Genomic DNA, 21,188 nt, shown 5'->3' on the forward strand with positions numbered 1-21,188 from the left:
TTTGCAATGCAACATGATTTATCTTTGCAGCAGTAATGGCCATTGGTTGAGACCTTACACTGGCGATGCCTTGCTTGAAAACTGGTACGGATTATCAGTTGTGGCTTTAAGCTTGGCTTGGACTCTCGTGAATTGTGCTAATATCAACTGTCTTGGGGTGAATTTGTTTGGAAATTGTAACGTTCCGGGACATGACACGCTTTTTGATTGATGTCGATTAAAGAGAACCACTGAAGCTAAATTGGCGGTATTGTGATCAGATTTTTGTTTAGAAACTGGTAACCGTGTCTCCCAACGTTTTTTTCTTCTATTTTTGATGGTGCAGCTTTTCGATTCCTGTTATAGGATTCAGTGATAGCTGGTGAGATATTTTGTGGAACCGACATTGCTACTCGGCAGATACCATTTCGGGAACCATGCTTCAATAACGGCTTCCCAGTGTTAGCCTACCGATTTACATCAAATGGAAATGGCAGCGAGCCGACAATCACACAAGGATTCCAAGCCGCATACCACGTGTCTGAGCGAATTGACTCACTGCATTGATTTTGCCAGAGGCTGATTCGGAATCAGCTGAGTTGGGAACTCTCCTTGGGAACTTTTCTTAGTCGATTAATCGTCTCTCGAGTTGGTATCTTGACATCAGCGTATCGCCAGTCTTCTTGGTATCTATCCGCCGAGTTGAGAACTGCTCCCGAGTTGGTAACTCTCCTCTGGAGCTGCTCACTCTTCTATAGATTTGACGTCAACTCTCTTCTCGAATTGGTAACTATCCTCTCCAGCTGATAACCCTTTCCCCGGCTGGTAACCTTTCTCCAAGTTGGTAACCATTTTTCGAGCCTGCAACTCAACTCTTCTCGCAAGCTGGTAACTCTTCTCTCCAGTTGGTAACTCCTCTTTCGACTTCATAACTCCGCTCCGAGTTAGCCGCGGAGACCATTCCCGGATGCAGCTGCTCATTCTGAATCGCCGACTCTTCAACTTAGGCCCCGTGGGTGTCCGAGCGAACTGCCTGGGGTAGAGCGTGGGAGAGGGTAGAGGCCCGGAGGCGCCGCTCAGTTAGTTCCGGAAACGGGTGCTCGGGGTCCGGCACATCCGGCTTCGCGTCTTGGTCGCTTTGTCTGTCTGTATGTCTGTCTGCCTGTCTGTCGGTCTGTCTGTCTGTTCCTTGCCTGTTCCTCTTTTGTCTCGATATCTGGCTAGTTTTCTGACGTCTCACTCTCTCAGTCTATTAGGGTCTGCTTTCTATCGGTTTGTTGTCTGTCTGTCCCTTTATTCTTCTCCCTCTGATGTCTTTCTTCCGTCTCTGTCTCCCTTTCCCACCCATCAATCTTTCCTCAGGTTCCTTCCTTCATGTTTTCTTTTCTCTTCTTCTGGTTCCCTTTCTTCTGCTTCCTCGCTACCATCTGCCCCTCCCCTCCCCTTTCCGTCCTCCCCCTCCTCCCTCAGCCATAGCCCCCCCCCCCTGACCGCCCCCGCGCCGCTCATAGAGAATCGATACAGCTGGCTCCTCGGCGGGAGCCCGGAAGTGACATGGCGGGCCAACGGAGGGGGGGGGGGAGGGGGAGGGACTGTAGCTATGATTCCAGCGAAGGCTCGTTTTTGGGTGGGGTGTTAAGTTATCCACGTTCCGTACTTATTATGTTATGAAAACGCGTTTACTGAACATTTTGGCGCTAGATTGAACTATATAGTTTTTTTTTCTTATCGTGAAAGATGTGTTAGCTTTTTAGCCGTGACCGTAAATTAACAGCGACTTGCATGTTGTTATGGCGTGCACGTCATCATTTATTAAGCTAGGATATTTTTTACTCATTTCAACACCATTTGTAATATGGTGATATCAACGCTCTTGTGATTCTTTTCGCGTACATCGCAGAATTATGGGTCTTGTCATTCGTCACAACCCTTTATTCTTGTAGACAACAGTGACAACTCATAATCCGCTAACAACAGCTTGGGGTTATTACTGTGATAAAATAATTCCGCTACCGAGCAGCACTGTTGCGTGCCATAAGGTGTAAATGAGTGATTTGTTCATAGAGGCTCTGCGTCGGATTTGCTTGATAAAGGACAGTTAGAAGTGTCCTGCTTGTTACGAACGGTGGGGTCTCGACTTGCAAGATTTTGTTGTTGAGATGATTATTTTGGAGTGGTAACGTGTAACAATATCCCGACTCTTTCACCTTCTTGTCATGATACAACCTGACGTTATATGACCTACCCTTGTATGACCTACCCTAACATGACCGAACCAAACATGACCTGGCCCGTGACTTCTGACCTCCAGCTCAGCTGGACCGGTTCAAGGGGCTTTCGGTCCCATGTGTGACCTGCTCTGACCTGACCTGACCTGTGACCTGACCTGCTCTGCTCTGACCTGACCTGTGACCTCTGACCCGCAGTTGGACCGGTTCAAGGAGCCCCCGGCGTTCGGTCCCATGTGTGACCTGCTCTGGTCGGACCCGCTGGAAGATTTCGGCAACGAGCGTAACGCCGAGCACTTCACACACAACAGTGTGCGCGGCTGCTCCTACTTCTACAGGTAGGTGTTCTACTAAATTATACTGATTTCTACCGCCGTGTAACAGTGTGCGCGGCTGCTCCTACTTCTTTAGGTAGGTGTTCTACGGAATTATACTGGCTTCTTCTGGCTACTGCTGTGTGTCAGCGTGCGCGGCTGCTCCTACTTTCTGCAGGAAGGTGATCTTCTAAATTCTACCGCCGCGAGTTGTTGCTCTTGCTTCTACAGGTAGGCGTTCTACTGAACTCTACTGCGGGGGGTTAGTGTAAGCGGCTGTTCCTACTCCTACGGAAACAAGAATTATTTGAAAACGATTGAACAATGCCCTGGTATTTGGGTAAGCGATCAACGATATATGAATGATCGAAAAGCAAGCGAACATTTTCCATATCCTATCATTCTGCGAATGTCAACTTCCCTCGACGCAGCTATCGTTTTTTTTTTTTTTAGATTTTCGTTAACTTCTAGTCCCTGGCAGCATTTCCTGGCAGCATGTGTCCTGTTACACTCTAACTGTGAGTCTCCCCCTTTCTCTTCAGCTACGCCGCGTGCTGCGACTTCCTCCAGCAGAACAACTTGTTGTCCATCATCCGGGCGCACGAAGCACAGGACGCTGGGTAAGTTACTCTAATCGGAGGGTCCGATTACTCTCTCACTGAGGGTCCAGTTACCCTCGTGTTTAGGATACGATTATCCTTGTATGGACTCCGGACGGTTTGGTGACCCCATTTGCGTATTTTTGAATGACTTTTTAGAGTGTGTCTTTTAGAGTTTGATTAAAGAGTGTGTTTTGAACCTAATATTCAGATGATCGACACTACTTGACAGTTTATTTGCCCTACTCCTACTTTCTAGCTACTTAATTGCGAACAAAATATTGCAGATCAAAGTCACTCGCAATAATGAATGAGATAATACATCTTGATGGGTTCTTTGCGTTGTAGTACGTCTCCAAACGACACTCCCTCCGTATATTTTAATACTCCTGTGACCTGACCTTGACTAGAGATGTCAATCGGATACCAACTTTTTGGTATACCTATACCAAACCGATACCAACTTGGTATTTGGTATTTCAAGGCGAACGCATTTGGTATTTTGTTGTTTTTATGAATCCTCTAATGTAGATGAGGCTGAGAATTTGGTAAAAGTTGGTATTTCCCTCATATTCCCAAGTCGGTTCGGTTTCGGTATTTTTCCATGGGTATTGTTGGTATTTGGTTTGGTATCGGTATCACGATTTTCCGCAATTGATATCTCTAACCTTGACCTCTGTGTCTGCCCCTCAGGTACCGAATGTACCGGAAGAGCCAGACGACCGGCTTCCCGTCTCTGATCACCATCTTCTCGGCACCAAACTACCTGGACGTCTACAACAACAAGGTAAGATACTACAGCACTAATCAGACTGCTAAGATACAAAATACAATATTCACCATCTTCTCGGCACCGAACTACCTGGACGTTTCAACAACAAGGTAAGATACACCAGCAGTAATCAGACTGCTAAGATAGGTACACTGCACAATGCTTATCATCTTCTCGGCACCAAACTACCTGGACGTCTACAACAACAAGGTAAGATACACCAGCAGTAATCAGACTGCTAAGATAGGTACACTGCACAATGCTTATCATCTTCTCGGCACCAAACTACCTGGACGTCTACAACAACAAGGTAAGATACACCAGCAGTAATCAGACTGCTAAGATAGGTACACTGCACAATGCTTATCATCTTCTCGGCACCAAACTAACTGGACGTCTACAACAACAAGGTAAGATACACCATCGCTAATCAGGCTGCTAAGATACACTACAGAATACTTCTCGGCACCAAACTACCTGGACGGCTACAACAAGGTAAGTAACACTCGTCCTTGCCTTCCTTTGGACCAACCGTAGGCCTCAGTATAGAGACTAGAGAGGTCTATGGAGCAACCTTTGCGCATCCATCTCACGCTTCCCGGGCTGGCAGTCACCCCCAGCAGACAGCCGGTAGTGAGGGTAGGTCCCCATTTGGACTACATCCTCTCCCGGGTGATCGTTTGAGTGGCAGCGCGGGCTGTCCCGTCGGTTTTAGCTGCGGCGCCGCTCCGTCGGGGGTTGCCGCGCAGCCCAATATTTACACCCTATCTATCCTATCATCCCATAGCTCTGCATTGGTCTTTAGGCCGAAAGATCTTGCTCACTACACATCAAAATGGCGACAGTTGAGGTGTATTGTTTTAGGAGGCCTGGATGTTTTTCATAGGACGTGTTTCACGGTAGTTTTTTATTTGTATTATGTTTCATATGTGAAGTGAGTACGTATGTTAGATTGGGAGGCTTGGGGAGGAAAATTAATTGTATGATGATGGTACACAATGTGATGCGTTTGAAAATTCAATATGTGATACGCACAGCACAATGTGTGATGCTTGAAGTTTTTTTTTATAAATTTAGTCCGAACCTTTTGATAGGAAGGATTCACAAGGACAGAGCCACCGCTAAGCGAAGCTTGTTGCGGTGACCCTACCCTCTACCCTCCGATCGCGCAATTCCGGTTCTATGGCAGATTTTAGAGTCCAAAGTTTAACGTGCGCACATACCCGCACACGGCCGGTCCCCTCACTGACTTCGCCTGGCTACGGCCTGCCACCAACCGCAACCATACCTGTCAGGAGGCCCATAAATGTCAAGCGCCCGTCGCGCTTCGAACCCGGACTGTCATAACCGGGAACGCGTGCTCTCACCACGCGGAGTCCAACGCTCTACCAACTGATACGGGACCGGCTACGGGAAGTTAAAAGTGGAAAGTAAAAGGTGCACGCACCTGTCGTTCACGAGGTGTAACGACTGCTTTCTAGCCGCGTAGCTACTGGCCACATTGCAGCTAACAATGTGCGGCCGGTCAGAGGCTTGCCACAGCCGGTCGACGGGTCTGCCATTTGCCACTCGGCAAGTCTATGCCATTTACCACGCCCGCATAGTGGTCGTGATCTTATGGGGAGCCTCCCTCCCCTCCCTTCCCCTTAGCCGTCTCCCCTCCTCCGCCCCTCCCCAACACCAGCGAATTAGCATCGCAGAATCGATGGCGTTGCGATCGTACGGCATCGGTGATGACCCCGCCATCTATTGACAGCTACATCAACTAACACTTTGTCTGTCTGCCACCAGGCGGCGGTGTTAAAGTACGAGAACAATGTGATGAACATTCGCCAGTTCAACTGCTCGCCACATCCGTACTGGCTGCCCAACTTCATGGATGTGTTCACGTGGTCACTGCCGTTCGTCGGCGAAAAAGGTAAGTCTTATTTCGGAATTTGTCCCTGTTTTAGCGGAAAAGTCCGTGGTAGAGCAGTATGATTGGTGCGCCCTCTAATGGATTTAGCTTCCCAATCTGTCAAATGTAACATATTGATGATGTGTTCTTCAATCGCCTCATTTAGGGATCCAAAAGGCACATTTAAAGTGTATCGTCTTCTTCATTCAAATGAAGCACAACTGTTAGCAGTGCTGATGGTTTAGTGTAGCTTATTATCCCGCACCGCATTCAAGAAATGCATCCCAATTCATATCAACTCACCTACAGATCTACTCGAATAGCGTAAGGTGGTAGTAGGTACCCGAGCAGTTAATATGAACGGGTTGATGATCATACGATCATTAACCTGACTACTCGTAACTCGACCCCTTCAACCTAACCTACCCTTTCGTGATCCTCCATGACCCAAACGGTCCCCGGCTGACCTTTCATGACCTGACCAGTGACCTCTGGTGCCTGCAGTAACGGAGATGCTGGTCAACCTGCTGAACATCTGTTCAGATGACGAGCTGATGACTGATGGCGAAGAGACCTTCGAGGACGGTGCGTCCCTCTCTCTGTCTCTGTCTCTATCTCTGTCTCACTCTCTATGTCTGTCCCTCTCTCTGTCTCTGTCTCTGTCGCTCATTCTCTATCCCGATGTCTCTTTCTGTCTCTGTTTCTTTTGTTTATGATCCTTTCTCTTTCTTTCACTGTTTTTCTTTCTCGCTCGTTTTCTCATTTCTCTCATTCCTCTATTTTTATTTGGGCTTTTATTTGGATTTTATTTGGATAATGAATGTAAAATCCTTACTCTGCTTCATAGGCCTCGGGGCAAATGATCATCTTTCCATTTCACATATCGTCTGGATATGGTTGATTTTGGTTTCACCCTAGCCTGGTTTCGGCTGCCCTTTGATATTTGAGTCTGCGAAGAAGATATAATCGGGTTTGAAAGGCTTATTTGTGAAAATAGTGAAAGACTTTGTGATGATTTGTATGGTATTTTATTGCTGATGCTCCCATTTATGCAACTCTCAATCTGTCCAGCATTTAGACTCAGATGGATCAAGCTGCTCGGACATTAAAAGAAAGTGAACTAGTTTGGATGGACGGTTGAAGTATTATTTGTTGTGAAAGAAAGAAAGGTTTAACTGGGAAAACGGCTGGAAATTCGTATTTTATCAGTTCTATATGTTCAGCTGCTTTTCCATTTCAAACGATGGATTTTGTCTCATGAGTCTGTGGTCTGCCTTAACGCTAATCTGTTGTGTTTTGTTTAGGTTAGTTTTCCCTATGTATGCACCAGTGTCAATCTATAAAACCAAGCGTCTGTATGTCTCACCCATCGCTTCTCGTCATTAAGCATATAGTCAAACCGTCCAAAACAGTCTATGGTCTAATCCATGTCTTTTCTAAGTCACACAATTTCGCACAAGGCGAAATTCGCACTTGCGTTTGAGATTCACCCCCGCACGAGCTATTTGTCGGATAAGCACTGTCGCACTTGTGAACATTGTCCATACCTATGTGTTTGTGTAGACAAATTATACGCGGAGCGACTTGTAGCCAGTCTCTCCGGGACAGAGGTGCCCGCTGACCAGGGTGAGTGTTGTGTGAAGTGTGTGTGTGAAGTGAAGTGACCCTCACCCGTGTGAAAGCTCACCCGGCTGTGTGAAGTTATCGGCGGTCTAGAGACCGTGCTTTTGCAGTGTGTTGCTATTCAATAGAAAAACACAATTCTAATGAATAGTGCTTGTCTATTTCAAACAACCTGCAGTTATCTCACAGGACAGACTCCGCCCCCTGTGATTGTGATTGGTTGAGTGGATAGCTGGTGGCTTTTGATTGGTCAGAGAGAATTTCTCCTGACCTGTGATTGGTAGTCAGAGGAGGGAGTGGTATTTAATTGGCTGACAGGACAGGCCAAAGTGTTTGATTGGTCGGTAGACTCATCCAAAACGGCCTGTAATTGGCTGTGAGAGTGATAGCTGGCTTCTGATTGGCTAACAGCTGTGTGGTGGAGTGTGATTGGCAATGGCTATTGACAAGGATCCCCTGCGTCTGACTGGCTAACAAGTGTGTGTAGTGAGGTGTGATTGGCTGTTGACTAGAATCCCCGACAGGTTATTGGCTGTTTATGTTTACTAGAGTTCCTAGTGTGTTTTTTTGGTTAAAGGGACCCTCCCACCTTCAAAAAAGTTAATGAATTGGCACGAAAGTGATGTCGCTTGGTTCAGAAAGGGCGAAAACGAATATCTACCAAATTTCATCGAAAAATATTCACCGGTTTTCAAGATATTAGACTTTTACTTTTGTTTACTTTTTGGGATCTCCGCTGTTCCTAGCGACTTTATTTGAAAGTGCGGCATTTGTTGCGCGCAAAGCAGCATATACCACCGCGTGCTACCAAACGTTTTAGTAAAAGATTTAAAAATCGTTAGATCTCCGCTGACGTCACAAATTCTAAGGGGGCATACCAATGCACTAGCCCCTTAGAATCCGAAAACTGCAAGTTTGAAATTCCATATCTCCGAATTCAAGCATTTGTCGATGTTGTGAGTGCCCAAACCGGTATTTGCAGGCCATGGCCACCAATTTGGCTATCTCAACTCAAAACTAATGTTAAGGTGGGAGTGTCCCTTTAATAACTATTGTCCCTTGTGTATACATTGATCAATGCAGACAGTGTGGCTACGTGGCCTTGTGATTGAGACTTGCCCAATCATTGTGACCCCTGTGTGACCTCTATGTGCCCCTGTGTGTCAGTCCAGGCGACTTAGTTGACAAGTGATATGCTTTTGTGATTATTGCATTCCTAACGCTAGGCTCAGATGAAAATAGCTATTGCGTCTGCACATACTATCCCGAAACAAGTGCTGAATAAGAAAATCGCTTGCATTGCAAATACTAGGCTTGCTATTAATTATGTGCGTGTTTGAAACTGACAAGAGCTAATTTTTAGATTTTGAGGATTATTATTTTAGGCATTTGCTCTGAAAAGTGAAGTTGAAATAAGCTATTATCTCTATTAAAATGACACAACTGCTAACTGTATATAGCTTAAAGCATTTCTTCATCATTTTAGCTTGTAAAACACTGTGCTTTTCATGATAATCGCCTCTTTTAGAAAGCACCTACATTCAGCTTTGCTTGCACTTTTGTTTAAAGTATCCAATTCATCATTTAAGCCGCCGATGTATTGTAACGCTTTCACTATATCCTGTACTCTGCTGCTTTTCAGGCCCCTGTGAACCCCCCCCCCCCCCCCAACTTGACGAAAAAGTCTCATGACGAATTTATGACTTAGCAAACCTGCCGTACCATATTGTGGTAAAATTCTTGATTACGGAGCGAGCGAAGCGAGCGTAGTCTTTCCTTAGATTAACGGAAATTTCTGAGTATGAGCGGCCGGCCGGCCGTGCGGACGCTTTTGCGAGGCTTATATCTCAGCAACCACTTGACCGATTTACACGCGGTAATTTTTGTAGGGTAGCTTCATTCCTTCTACCAAGTACTGGACTATTCCCGATGCATGTGGGTGACCCATTATGCACGTGCCACGTGCAAAACGAAGAGGTGTCACTTTTGTAATTGTTGCAATATCTCGGTAACTACTGGGCCGATTGCGCTGAAAGTTGGCATGTAGGTAGGCACTCACTAGGCAATGCATATCCATGTGCCAGAGTTGGGGTGCTGCTGCACGTGCGCACGTGGAGGGGTCGATTCCAGATCTCGAGAACGGCTGGACCGATGACGCTCAAATTTGGTACATGGCTAAGGACCGGTTAGTAGGGTGCCGTGCAAAAGTCAGTTGGGACCCATTATGCACGTGCGCACGTGCAGGGTGCCGCTTCCAGATCTCGAGAACGGCTGGACCGATTGTGCTCAAATTTGGCATATCGCTAGAGACCGGTTAGTAGGGTGCCGTGCAAAAGTCAGCTGGAGGTACCCCCTCGAAATTTCGCACGTGCAAGGCTCACCCTCTCGCTCGCTCCGTTAATCGCCCCAAAAGGCGTTATACTGGTTTTAGATATGCCGATTAAAATCAAATAATGTCAGTATAGCACACATTCTCGATAGCTCTCTATAACAATTGCTGTTTGCATTACCTGTTTGGAAGTAAAAACATCACTTCATCACAATAGTACGGCAGGTTCCCCCCTCTCTCTCTCCCTCTCTCCCCCTCTCCCCATTGACGCCGCCTCTGCCTTTTTCATACCTCGGCTTGCGTTGCGCTGTGTCTCCGCAATCACTCGCTCTTCCGTTGTGAAAACTTACAGATCCAGGCAAGTGTGGCGATCGTGTCACGACCAGCGCGCGAGCACGGGCGTGAAGTTTGCTTGTTCTGTTAGTGGTTAGCGCTAGCAGGATCCGCGCAGTCCGCAGAACAGACTGTCGGGCAAGATGGTGGTGGGGTCTGTCCGCTTCGGTGAAAGTTTTCTGCGCGGATGGTTTTCGTCCTGTGCGTGTTTTTGGTGTGCGGAAAGGGTTTTTGGTGATAGTTTGTAGAAACCCTAGACATAGCTAGTGTAGAGTGGTTGCCATAGTTACCTAGTCGCCCGTATGCTTAGAGGTTGAGGCATTGTAGTTAAGTGAAACTAAAGGTTAATAATGTGGTCACGAAGGATGGCACTGGATACCGAACACTGCACTGAATTCACTGAGCGACGTCAGCTTCACGTCAGTGCCACGTCAATGTAGCATCAGTGGCAACATGCATCATTAAACAGCGACCGTACTTGCGCACACGCATACACATACACAACGCATGAAGTTAGCCTGGAACTATGCATGGTTGTAAATAATAGCGCTTAGAAATGGCGTTAGGGTTGCATCATAGTGGGATTTTATTGAAGGATCTCGTAATCTTAGGACTTGTATTTTTCAAGAAGGTAAATCAGGTGCTGGCTCTATCAGATTCTGAAGATGTGTGCTGAAAAGGTTTGTAGTTTCCAGATACATCCGGCACTTATTCTTCAAAATTATGCCACACAATCTTCATCATTTTGCTTGAAATGCTTCGGACGTCCCTGTTGATAGATAAAAAATCGGAAGGCCAAATGAGTGTCACGCTTTGATTTTTTAATGTTTCGATAACAAAATTTCTGGTAAATTAATTATCTGCAATGAACCCACTCGGCTCGACAGTGTCGCTAGTTTAGAAGTGTGACTCGGCAAAGCGCCCCTCGGTCACCATTAAAGAAACAAGGCCTCTTCATTTTCTCTTCATTTCGTCATTTACAAAGCGAAAATCAGATTGTTGGGTCTTCTTTTGTTTTCATCAATGCTCGCCTGCTGTGGAACTTTTAGGAATGGTGTGGAGATACTAGTAGTTTCGCCTGTATCGGATGTCACTTGCTGCTAGATCTCTTCATGTTGTATTGCGTCATATTTTGGGCATTAGTGAATGCCAGTGCAAGTAGTTTGATGGTAGTTTTGTGCATTTTGCCCTTTATGATGGAATTTAGGCTCCAAGTGCAGCAAGAATCCATCCTGTTTGGGCCTTTGGCAATGTCCTGAAGATACATTCCGAAGATTTCCATTTCAGTATATGCTTAGAGTTGGTTATGGTATGCTCGTCAACTTAGACATGGCATATGTAGGGCATTATTTCGCCGCCCGCTCCAGCCTAGATAACGATGTGATTTTTGCAGACCCTATTCGAATGCAGTTTTTCAACGGATCCACCAAAGAACCCGGTGTAAACTGAACATGAACTCTGCATCGACTAACACGCATGGTTGTGTTTTTTTGTGTGTGCGTGTGTGTGCGTACAGTTATGCGTGCGTAGTGCGTCTGATACTAACAGTCTGAGTCCTATTATGATGTCCTGGGTGTGTGTGCAATGCTTGGTAGTACCGGTTTAGACCAGTATTTGGGGCCTGCTTTGTGGTCGTGTGAAGGGTTGCTATGGGGTGAATATTTGGTCCCATGGTGAAGGTGTACAAAGGTTGTGGTTTGAGCCGGGTGCTGGGTGGCTCTGGGAGTCCGAAACGATTTTATTGGCATTATCCCATGCATTGTAAAGTTCAGTTATTTAGCTGTTGTAATGAAATATTTCATTGTTTTTTCTATTAATAACTATATCCATCTTATTCGTTTTGTACATTATCATCACATCACCAACGTGACCGTAATTTCACGTTTTCTATTTATTTTAAACTGTATGGTTTTTAAACCATGTTATTTGTGTAAAATAGGCATGCTGCTATTTTCAAATGTAAAGTAGCTTTAACCTATCCTGAGCTATTTGTGCTTGGTTATCTTGATATCCTTTTTGTACTTCTTTTATGTATACTAGGGTTACCCGCGTGCTCCGCAACGCGAAGAAGGGTTGTTTTTGACCCGTGGGTATTGGATTGGTCTGTGTCGATTTGGTTGGTATCCATTTCGTTCGATTGCTCTTTGACGGCCAAGCATTTTGTAATAAAACAAAAAAGATACATCGCATCGAGGTGCCCGTGTCGTATTATCATGCGTTCTACTTTAGAATGATTCGAAAACTGGCGTGAAGTCTTTTGAGGGCCATCGATGAATTTCGCTTAAAATGACGATGCAATGGTTTGGAACATTTACATTTTTAAGAATACTGTTGCTCATCATGCAAAAATGAAGACTGAACCTTGGACAGAATTGAATGCTCTTTCCAACGGTGCCATTTTTATTTGCCAGATGTATCAGATCATGGAGCAAAACCATTTTGAGGAACAAAGTGGCACAAAATTGACAAACGCCATTTTCTCCCGTGATTTGTACCACCTTGATTTGGATCAATCAGCTTTTCACAATTTTTATATGATAGGCGGTACATTTCTCTTGCCAACAGGCGTTGTTCCAACTCGCCCTGTTTAACGGTCACCTAAAAATAAAATCAATTCCAAAATCCGCCCAAAACCGCAATTTTTCAACAAAAGTGCCCTCCCCGGTGCACGTGGCGCGTACTATCCTCTGTATCGCACACGATTCCATTGCCCATTCAATTATCTACACGATGCTGTTTTCCCCGTGCCGGTCGGACCCCTGGTCACCAAGATATTGCACGGGGACCGGACCCGTGTCGGCCAAAATTAGCCGTTTTCGCCCGATTTCGCACGCCAATTTATACATGTAAAGTCTATGACGCAAATTTGCACTTTTTGAGCACGCGCCACGCGCTCCCTACCAATCCGATCGAGCCCAGACCCCTCAAACGCACGTCACGCATCCTTGATCTATGAGTTGTGCAAATTTCACCGGGCTAGGTGCAACGGTCTGGCCTGTAGTCCACGCAAAGCACCACCAAGTCGGGACCTCGGTAACGGACAGACGCACCCTCCTCAAATAGTATTTGGACTAACTTATTCTTTGGAGCGCTCTTGCGAGGAACATTATGAATATTAGAGAGAGAAAATATATGAAAAAATGACCTCTCCTCGACATTTAAAAATTACTAGAGGTACAGATTTACGCGATAACTGTATGTTTTGATTTATGTTATGTTACGGGTGCATCAGTTTTGGGTGATTGACTTGTATTTTTAGCTGTATTATTTGGGTAGATTTGGGTAGCTGTTTTTAATTGAACTGTAAGGGATGGTGATAGTTGCGGGGTGTTCAAGTGTTTTGTATGTTGGGCCCTTTTTGAACTCAACCCTACCCCTACCCTATCCTATCCTACCCTACCCTACCCTACACTACCCTACCCTACCCTATCCTACTACCCTACCCTACCCTACCCTACCCTACCTTATCCTACCCTACCCTACTACCCTACCCTACCATACCCTACCCTACTACCCTACCCTACCCTACCCTACCCCAACACTACCCTACCTTACCCTACCCTACCCTACCCTACTCCTATACACTAACCTACCCTACCCTACCCCTACACTACCCTAACCTACCCTACCCCTACCCTACCCTACCCTGCCCTACCCTACCATACCCCTACTCCTACCCCTACCCCTACCCCTACCCCTTCACTACCCTAACCTACCATACCCTACCATACCCCTACCCTACCCTACCCCTACCCCTACACTGCCCTACCCTACCCTACCCTACCCTACCCTACACTGCCACCGACAGTCCAAGTTTCAGCTAAATCGGCCCAGAAACGGCTGAGATATCTCAAAAACAAATTAATTGTATTTACTGGCGAATCCCCTTGGCGAGCGGTGCCTTGTGTCGGCCTTCGTTGTCAAAGGTCAATGACCTGCCGGCTCCGATGCTTTTGACTCAGTTTTTAAGCGAACAACTGAGCCTAAAGCACGTGCCCTCTGCTCGGCGCCGGTCGCGGCCCCACCACGTGCACACCGCTGAACCCACACCGTCGAAAATTTAATACGACAAATGAGTGCACGCGCTCGACTTGGCGTGAAAAGTTCACCCCCGTAGCCCTCACCGTTCCCGAGCAATGGCCTGTTTTTGCCGATTCTAATGCTAACCCTATGGCGCACATGAGCACGCGCCACGGGCGCACCCCCGGCCGCATCGTGCCCAAAATTTAATACGACCTGTTTTATTACGTGACCCACGAGTCGTGAAAATTTCACCCTCGTGCGTCAATTGACGGCGCCTCAATAAGCCTTTTTGGGAGTAACCCCGACGGCGGCGTGGGCGGCGGACTTTTTAAGATTTATAATAGTAGATTGTATTTCTTACAGTTAATTTTGAGTTACCTCTAGATTTGTAGTCCCACCTCGATGTATGGCCAAACACATTGTTTATCCCTTCCCCCAGTCATTGTTGAGCCCTGCTCATTGCCACTTTGCAGGGGCGTCGCCGACGGGGGGGTCGGGGGGGTCGTGACCCCCCCACTCTTGAAAACTGGGGGTGTCGACCCCCCCCACTTTTTGCGATGCTGAGTGTGCTTTTTTAGCTTTTATGTCAGTGAAGCAGGCGTCAGCAACACCAACAAATACATCAGATTCAGAATCGCTTCAAGAGCTCCCTAAAGCCAATTAGCCAATTACCTAAAGGTCAATTAGCTGTGGGCGGGGAACACCAGCACAACAATACTTTTAAGTAGCCACCATTCTATAATAGTACCTTTTTATCTCTCAAAGGATTGGACGCGCCAAAACTGCCCCGAGCGTTCGTCTGATCGTTTAAAAAAATGGTCGCAGTCGATTCGTCGGATCAGTACCTAACTACAAAACTACAAACTAGCCTCAGCCCCATGGCTACCGTCACAACTAGCTGTCCAGTGCACATGTAGGGGAAAGGGAGTCAGATGAAACCCTCTCGGGCTTTTGCAAAGAAGTCGCGCAAAAAGGAGCCGATTGCAACGAAACTTCCGGTGCGCTCGAGTTAATCACCTACTTAAAAATAAATCGATGTCCCTGATTCAAATAAAGATGACCTCGGTTCACTTTTTTATAACATGCTTTTAATTTAGGTATAGGATAGTTTTTGGAGTTGATTTTGAACTTGGCGCCCATCTGAACATTTGAGAAGTAGTTGTGTTGCTTATACATATAACATGTTAGGAAGCAATCGGTGGTGGTCATCCACTATTATAATAGTCGGTCGGTCGATCTATCGACCGGTCGATCTGACCTGACCTGATCTACCCCAAATGCATGGAGTCATCATCTTCGTTCAAAACTAAGATAACATTCGTAATCAGAGCCTCGAAAAACCATCACAACTTACATTCACAAAGTTCTATTCCCGAGTTTCCCTACTTATTGGCGATGACCTGAGTCCTGAGATGACCCGAAACCTTGTAATGGGTATCATTGGCTTTCTCTCGTCACGGGCAGCATGCTCTTTTTTTTCCGCAAACCTCTAGATCGATCAGGGGTCGAAAGCATACCTCAGCGTTACTTTAGTATACGTTATACGTTAGCGACTGGGAACCCACCAATAGAAGGGCTACAGTGAAGCAGAAAGCATATTCGATAGCTTTTTCAACGCTCTTTCGCTAGCTTCGCGTCAGATTTCAACTCAGGTCTATGTTTTGCCCATAGAAGGCTAACAGCTAACTGGACAGATTCTGCCGAAACACTTGCTTTGCAATAACTTAAGATTCCGTGAATTTGTATGGTATTTACATATGTTGTCTTGTCTCCACCGTGTTTATCTCTTTGAGACGCGTCACATGAGTTAAAATTTGACCATTCAGAATTAACGTTAAAACGACCTCAGGTCAACGTTATGTCCTGATCGAAAAAGGACCTCCTGCTGCATATGAATGGATCCGTGTTGTTGAGCTGAACAGTGAACACTTTCCAGGTGCTGTCATCGCTCTACCGCGTCTTCGTCAAAAGTTGTAGAAAAAAAAAATGCTGGTGGCCATCGATGGACATTTCCACTAATGACCTTTCGAGTCATCACTCGCCATAAGTTGCATCCTGTCCCTGGCAATGATGAGCTGATTTGTCATGGCCCCAAAGATATTTTGCGTTTCTGACGAACTTTTTCAAAGCAGGAGGCATTCGTGCTTTTTCTAATTTCTCATTATTTTCTAATGATGAGGTCACGTATTTGACCTGCCTCCATGATCGATGTAAATCCTCAGAATCATGAATTGCTGACACGTACCTATAACCCCTTACATTAGGTATACAGTGTACCAAATTTCGAAGTTATGGGAGAAAAGCTACAAGAATGGCGAGAGGAGAAAGTTTGATAGAGGTATACCGTATAACTGAACTTGACATGGCGACCTGACCTTAAGTGACCAGTGATAATTTTTATGCAAGTGATGTAGGTAGGTATACCTACCTAATAGGTTATACCAAATTTCGCGGCGCTGCGCGCCGATTTGTTACACGCGCACACATACATACGCACGCACAAAACTGGGAAGTGTGGCAAAAAAAAAACACCCCTACCCATCGGGTGAAGACTAGAAACCCGACCCCCCACTCAAAAATCCGTGGCGACGCCCCTGCCACTTTGCCCTGTATCCTTTCCTCGACCATGGTTTTCGTATTCATCACATAGAACTACTCATTTTCTGGTCGTAAGCGACCGCCCAGTCAATGCCACCGTAAATCCTATTCTCATATTCAGTGGGTAGTGGTTACCGCTGTGCCGGATTCCCCACGTTGACAACTTTGTGCTGTGGCTTACATTTGAATTCTTTGTCTCCCTTGTTTCCTTCATGCTGGCAGTGGCTACCGTGTGTTTGTCTTATCACGTATAATATGCCTAATTTTTGTGGTAACATATTTCCTCTCTGTTTCCATGTTCTTCCTAAATGCTCATGTTTCCCGTATTAAATCCATGTTTTCGGTGTTTCCCTTTTCCCCCGAAGTTCCTCGCACCGGCTTACTCTTGCTCTGTCTTTTCTCAGGGTTTCCCACGTTTCCTCCTTATATCCCAATTTCTCCCTCCGTGTTTCCCCATGTTACCCCGTGTTTACCCGTTATCCGTCACGCCGGCTAACTCTTGCTCTGGCCTCTACTCCTCTGTCCCTGTATTCCCCTGTCCCTCCCCGTGTTTCCCTGTGTTTCCCTGCGTTACCCCGTGTTTCCCCCCGTTGTCCGTCACGCCGGCTAGCTCCTGCTCCGGCCTATTGTCCTGTGTCCCCTGTATTGCCTCTTTCTTCCCTGTCTCTCCCCGTGTTTCCCTGTGTTTCCCTGCGTTACCCCGTGTTTCCCCCCGTTGTCCGTCACGCCGGCTTACCGTGCTCGGGCCTGTACTCCTCTATCCCTGTATTCCCCTGTCCCTCCCCGTGTTACCCCGTGTTTCCCTGCGTTACCCCGTGTTTCCCTGCGTTACCCCGTGTTTCCCTGCGTTACCCCGTGTTTCCCTGCGTTACCCTGTGTTTCCCCCGTTGCCCGTCGCGCCGGCTAACTCGTGCTCTGGCCTCCAGAGCGAGCAGCCGCACTGAGAAAGGAGGTGATCCGCAACAAGATTCGCGCCATCGGCAAAATGGCGCGCGTCTTCTCCGTGCTCAGGTCAGGCCCGCGCCATAAACGCTGGAGCGCAGTATCTACGGCTATTTACGATCGCTTTGAGTTGTGGTGTAATTCGTATTGTTATAAATCTAGTGATTTTTTGGAAGGAAATTACTTTTGCTTGGCTTTGTAGAAACTGAAGTGGTTGAATATTTTCTATTTTTTGCATGTATTGGGGAAGACAGTAGCTGCATAATATGTTTTACGTTACTTTTCATATACCAATTTTAAAAATGTATACGACTTATGATTATTGACAATATAATACATACTTTTATAACAAGCTCTACGGAGCATATCCTGTATCTTTTTGTTGTTGTTAATGGGCTTAGCATAATGTAATGTTGAACAGTCCTATAAATATCGTCCACCATTGGCGTTTTCCACTGCTGTCGATGTGACACTATGGCCTTTACTGCCCTTCTCCCTCACACCCTAGCGCTTCTGTCCTTCATTTTCCTGCTGACCTCCCTCCCTCTCCCCCCCCCCTCAGAGAGGAGAACGAGTCGGTGCTCCAGCTGAAGGGCCTCACGCCGACCGGCGCCCTGCCTCTGGGCGCTCTCTCCGGAGGAAAAGTCACCCTCCGCAGCGCCCTACAAGGCTTCTCACCCAACCACAAGATCGCCTCCTTCGAGGAGGCTAAGGGTCTGGACGCGATGAACGAGAGGATGCCGCCTCGTCGGGACGCCAGCCCGCAGTCGCCGGCAGGCAGGGAGACGGCGCCCGCCAACAACCACTCGTGAATGACGCGCCACCCGCGAAGGTAGGACGGGGGGAGGGTGGGGGAGGGATGGGATGTGGTGTGGCGATGTGAGACGCAGGAAGGGAGGAAGATATTGAAGGCAGTAGCGGCGGAACACCTTCAATTAAGGGGGGGGGGGGCACTGCCGACTTTATGATTGAAGGGGAGTGGGTGGGTCCGGGTCGGAGTGGTCTTGCAGTGGTAGGGGTAGAGAAGTTATATTGTTCTGAGGTGTCGGGTAGACACGAACAAGTGAGCACTTAGCATTCAGAGATACAGGCGTCAAAGATTTGCTTTGGGAATCTCTGGAAGAGTAAGTGCTTGTTATTTTCTGTAGGTGTTATCGCTGTATTGCTTGTCAAATAGTGGGACATCGACTGTGTTGATCAGAGTTACTTATCAACCGTAATTTGACATGAATACTCCCGAGGATCTGTCCTGACAGCCGCCGTCTCCCGTTTCAGTGAGTTGTGACACGTGGCGCCGCCCTGGCGGCGACTGCACTCACCTCGGTTTGGCGCGCGGCCACCAGGTGTCACTCCGGTCGGCCCAGTGAGCCCCGGAGCGGACAAGCTCCCGTCCCGCCCTCCCCCGTCCCCTCCCCACTCCCCCACTCCCCTGACCAGCCAGCCGGATCTAGCAGTGTGCTCCCCCCTCCCCCCGGTCCCCCTGAGCCCGCCTGCCTTTTCAGTGTTGCGCGGTCCTTACATTCACATTCAGTGATGTGCTTGGTCGTTAACAGATTCGTGAAAATGCGCGAGTGTGAGTGAGAGATGGTCGACGAGTGGCGAACACGATGTTCTCCATGTGGTGGTGCGCTGGGTGTGGAGGGCTCGAGTTATCAATGTAGAAATCTCGCCTCTCTCTCTATCTCTCTGCGATTCGTATTGGTGGTACCGGGCGGCCGGCGCCGATGCCAGTGCCATCTCGCGTGTGATTGTGAAGTTTGTAATTACTGGATGCGCCGGCGCGAGCGCCACCGTTTCTATCGTTAATTTGATTGGGTGATACATACGTATATTATAGTGAGCTGTATGTGCGTACCTGTATATTATTACCTTCTGCCGGTCGCTACCGCTGCTGCTGCTGCCATCTCGTGAGCGGCTAGCGAAGTTTTACTACGCGTGTCGCCCGCCGGGCGGCGCTGGCTCCGCCAGGCGAGACAGCTTCTCAGGCAGGGCGCCGCCAGCCACTCTGTACATAATACAATCAACCGCCCAGATTCTCTGTATCTCGCTCTGTCTCGCTCTCTCTCTCTCTCACTCTCTCTCTCTCTTTCGATCTATCTACCGGTGACCCGTTGAGGGTAACCCCGCGTATCGTGTGCGTTGTTGATCGGCCGCGCATGCGCGCTGACGTTGGCGCGCGCAGCCGTTTGATTTTTCGGCGCGTCGCCAGTGCCGGCCGGCCGCGGTCTGGTAGTATGATTTGTCGCAATATTATTTACGCCGCGGGGTGCAAGTGCCGAGGCCATTTTCACAGTTGGTACTGTTGGTGACATTGTAACAACGCGCGCGCGCGCGCAACCGCTGGTGACGCCAGTTTGCGAAACGCCTCAATGTTCCCGCTGATTTTTCGCGCGAAACTCCCCAGATCTGGCGACTTTGGCGGGTATCCTTGCGAGGCCGCTCATTTTCGCGCGAAATTCCCAGGATCTAGCGACTTGGCAGCGGCTGCCTCCGCGTCACAGTGGTGGCTTTGCCAATTGCGGCTAGAATTCGCTTTTTGTTCAATTCCATATTATAAATGTTGTTGTTTCAATATTACAGGTTTCAATAAAGACCGGATGGTTGAAGGTTTTTGTGGTATGAATGCTAATTACAGCATTTCCGGTAAAAACACTTTGGAGGTCAGCGTACTCGTAGTCATACATAGCATTCGGCAAGCATAAATGAAAAAAAAACACTGAAACGCTATTTGAATACAGACAATGCACTAACATCTTCTTATCCACCTGTGGCGTAGAAATTTCGTCTATGATATAGGCGTTAGGTAGCGGACATTTATGACACAGGCCCGACCGCTGGCCCATGTCGAACCCCAGCCCCGGGCGAAGACTCGCTGGCAACCTGCCAAGTTCTAGAGTAATCTCAACTGACGCCGTGGAACGTAGTGTACGCGGAATTACACGTGTTGCTTTGTGGGTGCGTTTTCACGTGGTGTGTGAAAGTGGTAAAAAGGGGTGAAAGTGGTGAAAATAGTGCAATGTAACGAACTGTAGTTTGTTGGAAATCAACTACGCTTCACCACTGCAGAAATACTGGCGTCAGATAATCAAAAGGTAGGTGGTTACTGGTTACTGTGTTGAAGCCAGTTTTACCAACAGAAAAATCACCGTCTGTGTCAGTGTGCGTGGTTTTAAGTTTTTTTTCATAATATTTTTTCTAAAGACAGTGTCCCGGCAGTGGAAGTCTTTTTTCGTGTGGCTGGTGAAACTATTATAGTCGGCGACTTTCGGATAAAAACGCACCCTACGATTTTTCTGCTTCCCAAATTGGCCTCGGGTCAAAAACCTGTCGTCGAGCGCTGTCGACCATCCTCAGTGGGAAAGCTGGGAATCAGAATTCAAATTGGGATCTGCCTATATCTTCTCTCTCTCTCTCCTTCTCTTCTCCTCTCTATCTTCTCTCCTCTCTTCTCTCTCTCCTCTCTCTCTCTCTCTCTCTCTCTCTCTCTCTCTCCTCTCTCTCTCCTCTCTCTCTCTCTCTCTCCTCTCTCTTCTCTCTTCTCTCTCGCTCTC

At 47.4% G+C, this 21,188-nt stretch overlaps 1 protein-coding gene across 1 annotated transcript; it reads left to right on the top strand.

Annotated features, from left to right (window-relative positions):
* Positions 1 to 2,394: 2,394 nt before the first annotated feature.
* LOC122377341 (serine/threonine-protein phosphatase 2B catalytic subunit 3-like) lies at positions 2,395 to 20,240 on the top strand. Its single transcript, XM_043357274.1, has 9 exons — positions 2,395 to 2,545; positions 3,064 to 3,141; positions 3,814 to 3,907; positions 5,684 to 5,810; positions 6,294 to 6,374; positions 7,353 to 7,415; positions 17,622 to 17,706; positions 18,200 to 18,469; positions 18,913 to 20,240. Exons 1-8 carry the CDS (start codon positions 2,442 to 2,444, stop codon positions 18,447 to 18,449), a joined length of 882 nt encoding a protein of 293 aa, XP_043213209.1. The 5' UTR covers positions 2,395 to 2,441; the 3' UTR covers positions 18,450 to 18,469; positions 18,913 to 20,240.
* The last annotated feature ends 948 nt before the right edge of the window (positions 20,241 to 21,188 follow it).

The sequence above is a fragment of the Amphibalanus amphitrite genome, unplaced genomic scaffold (assembly GCF_019059575.1).
Source record: "Amphibalanus amphitrite isolate SeventyFive unplaced genomic scaffold, NRLGWU_Aamphi_draft 002754F_arrow, whole genome shotgun sequence".
In the NCBI taxonomy this organism is placed as follows: domain Eukaryota; kingdom Metazoa; phylum Arthropoda; class Thecostraca; order Balanomorpha; family Balanidae; genus Amphibalanus; species Amphibalanus amphitrite.

Excerpts from the sequence above, each read along its gene's own strand:
- LOC122377341 (XM_043357274.1), top strand. The coding sequence starts at position 2,442 with ATGTGTGACCTGCTCTGGTCGGACCCGCTGGAAGATTTCGGCAACGAG. Across the intron at positions 3,908-5,683 it reads TGGACGTCTACAACAACAAG|GCGGCGGTGTTAAAGTACGA; the intron begins GTAAGATACTAC and ends GTCTGCCACCAG. Across the intron at positions 17,707-18,199 it reads CGCGTCTTCTCCGTGCTCAG|AGAGGAGAACGAGTCGGTGC; the intron begins GTCAGGCCCGCG and ends CCCCCCCCTCAG.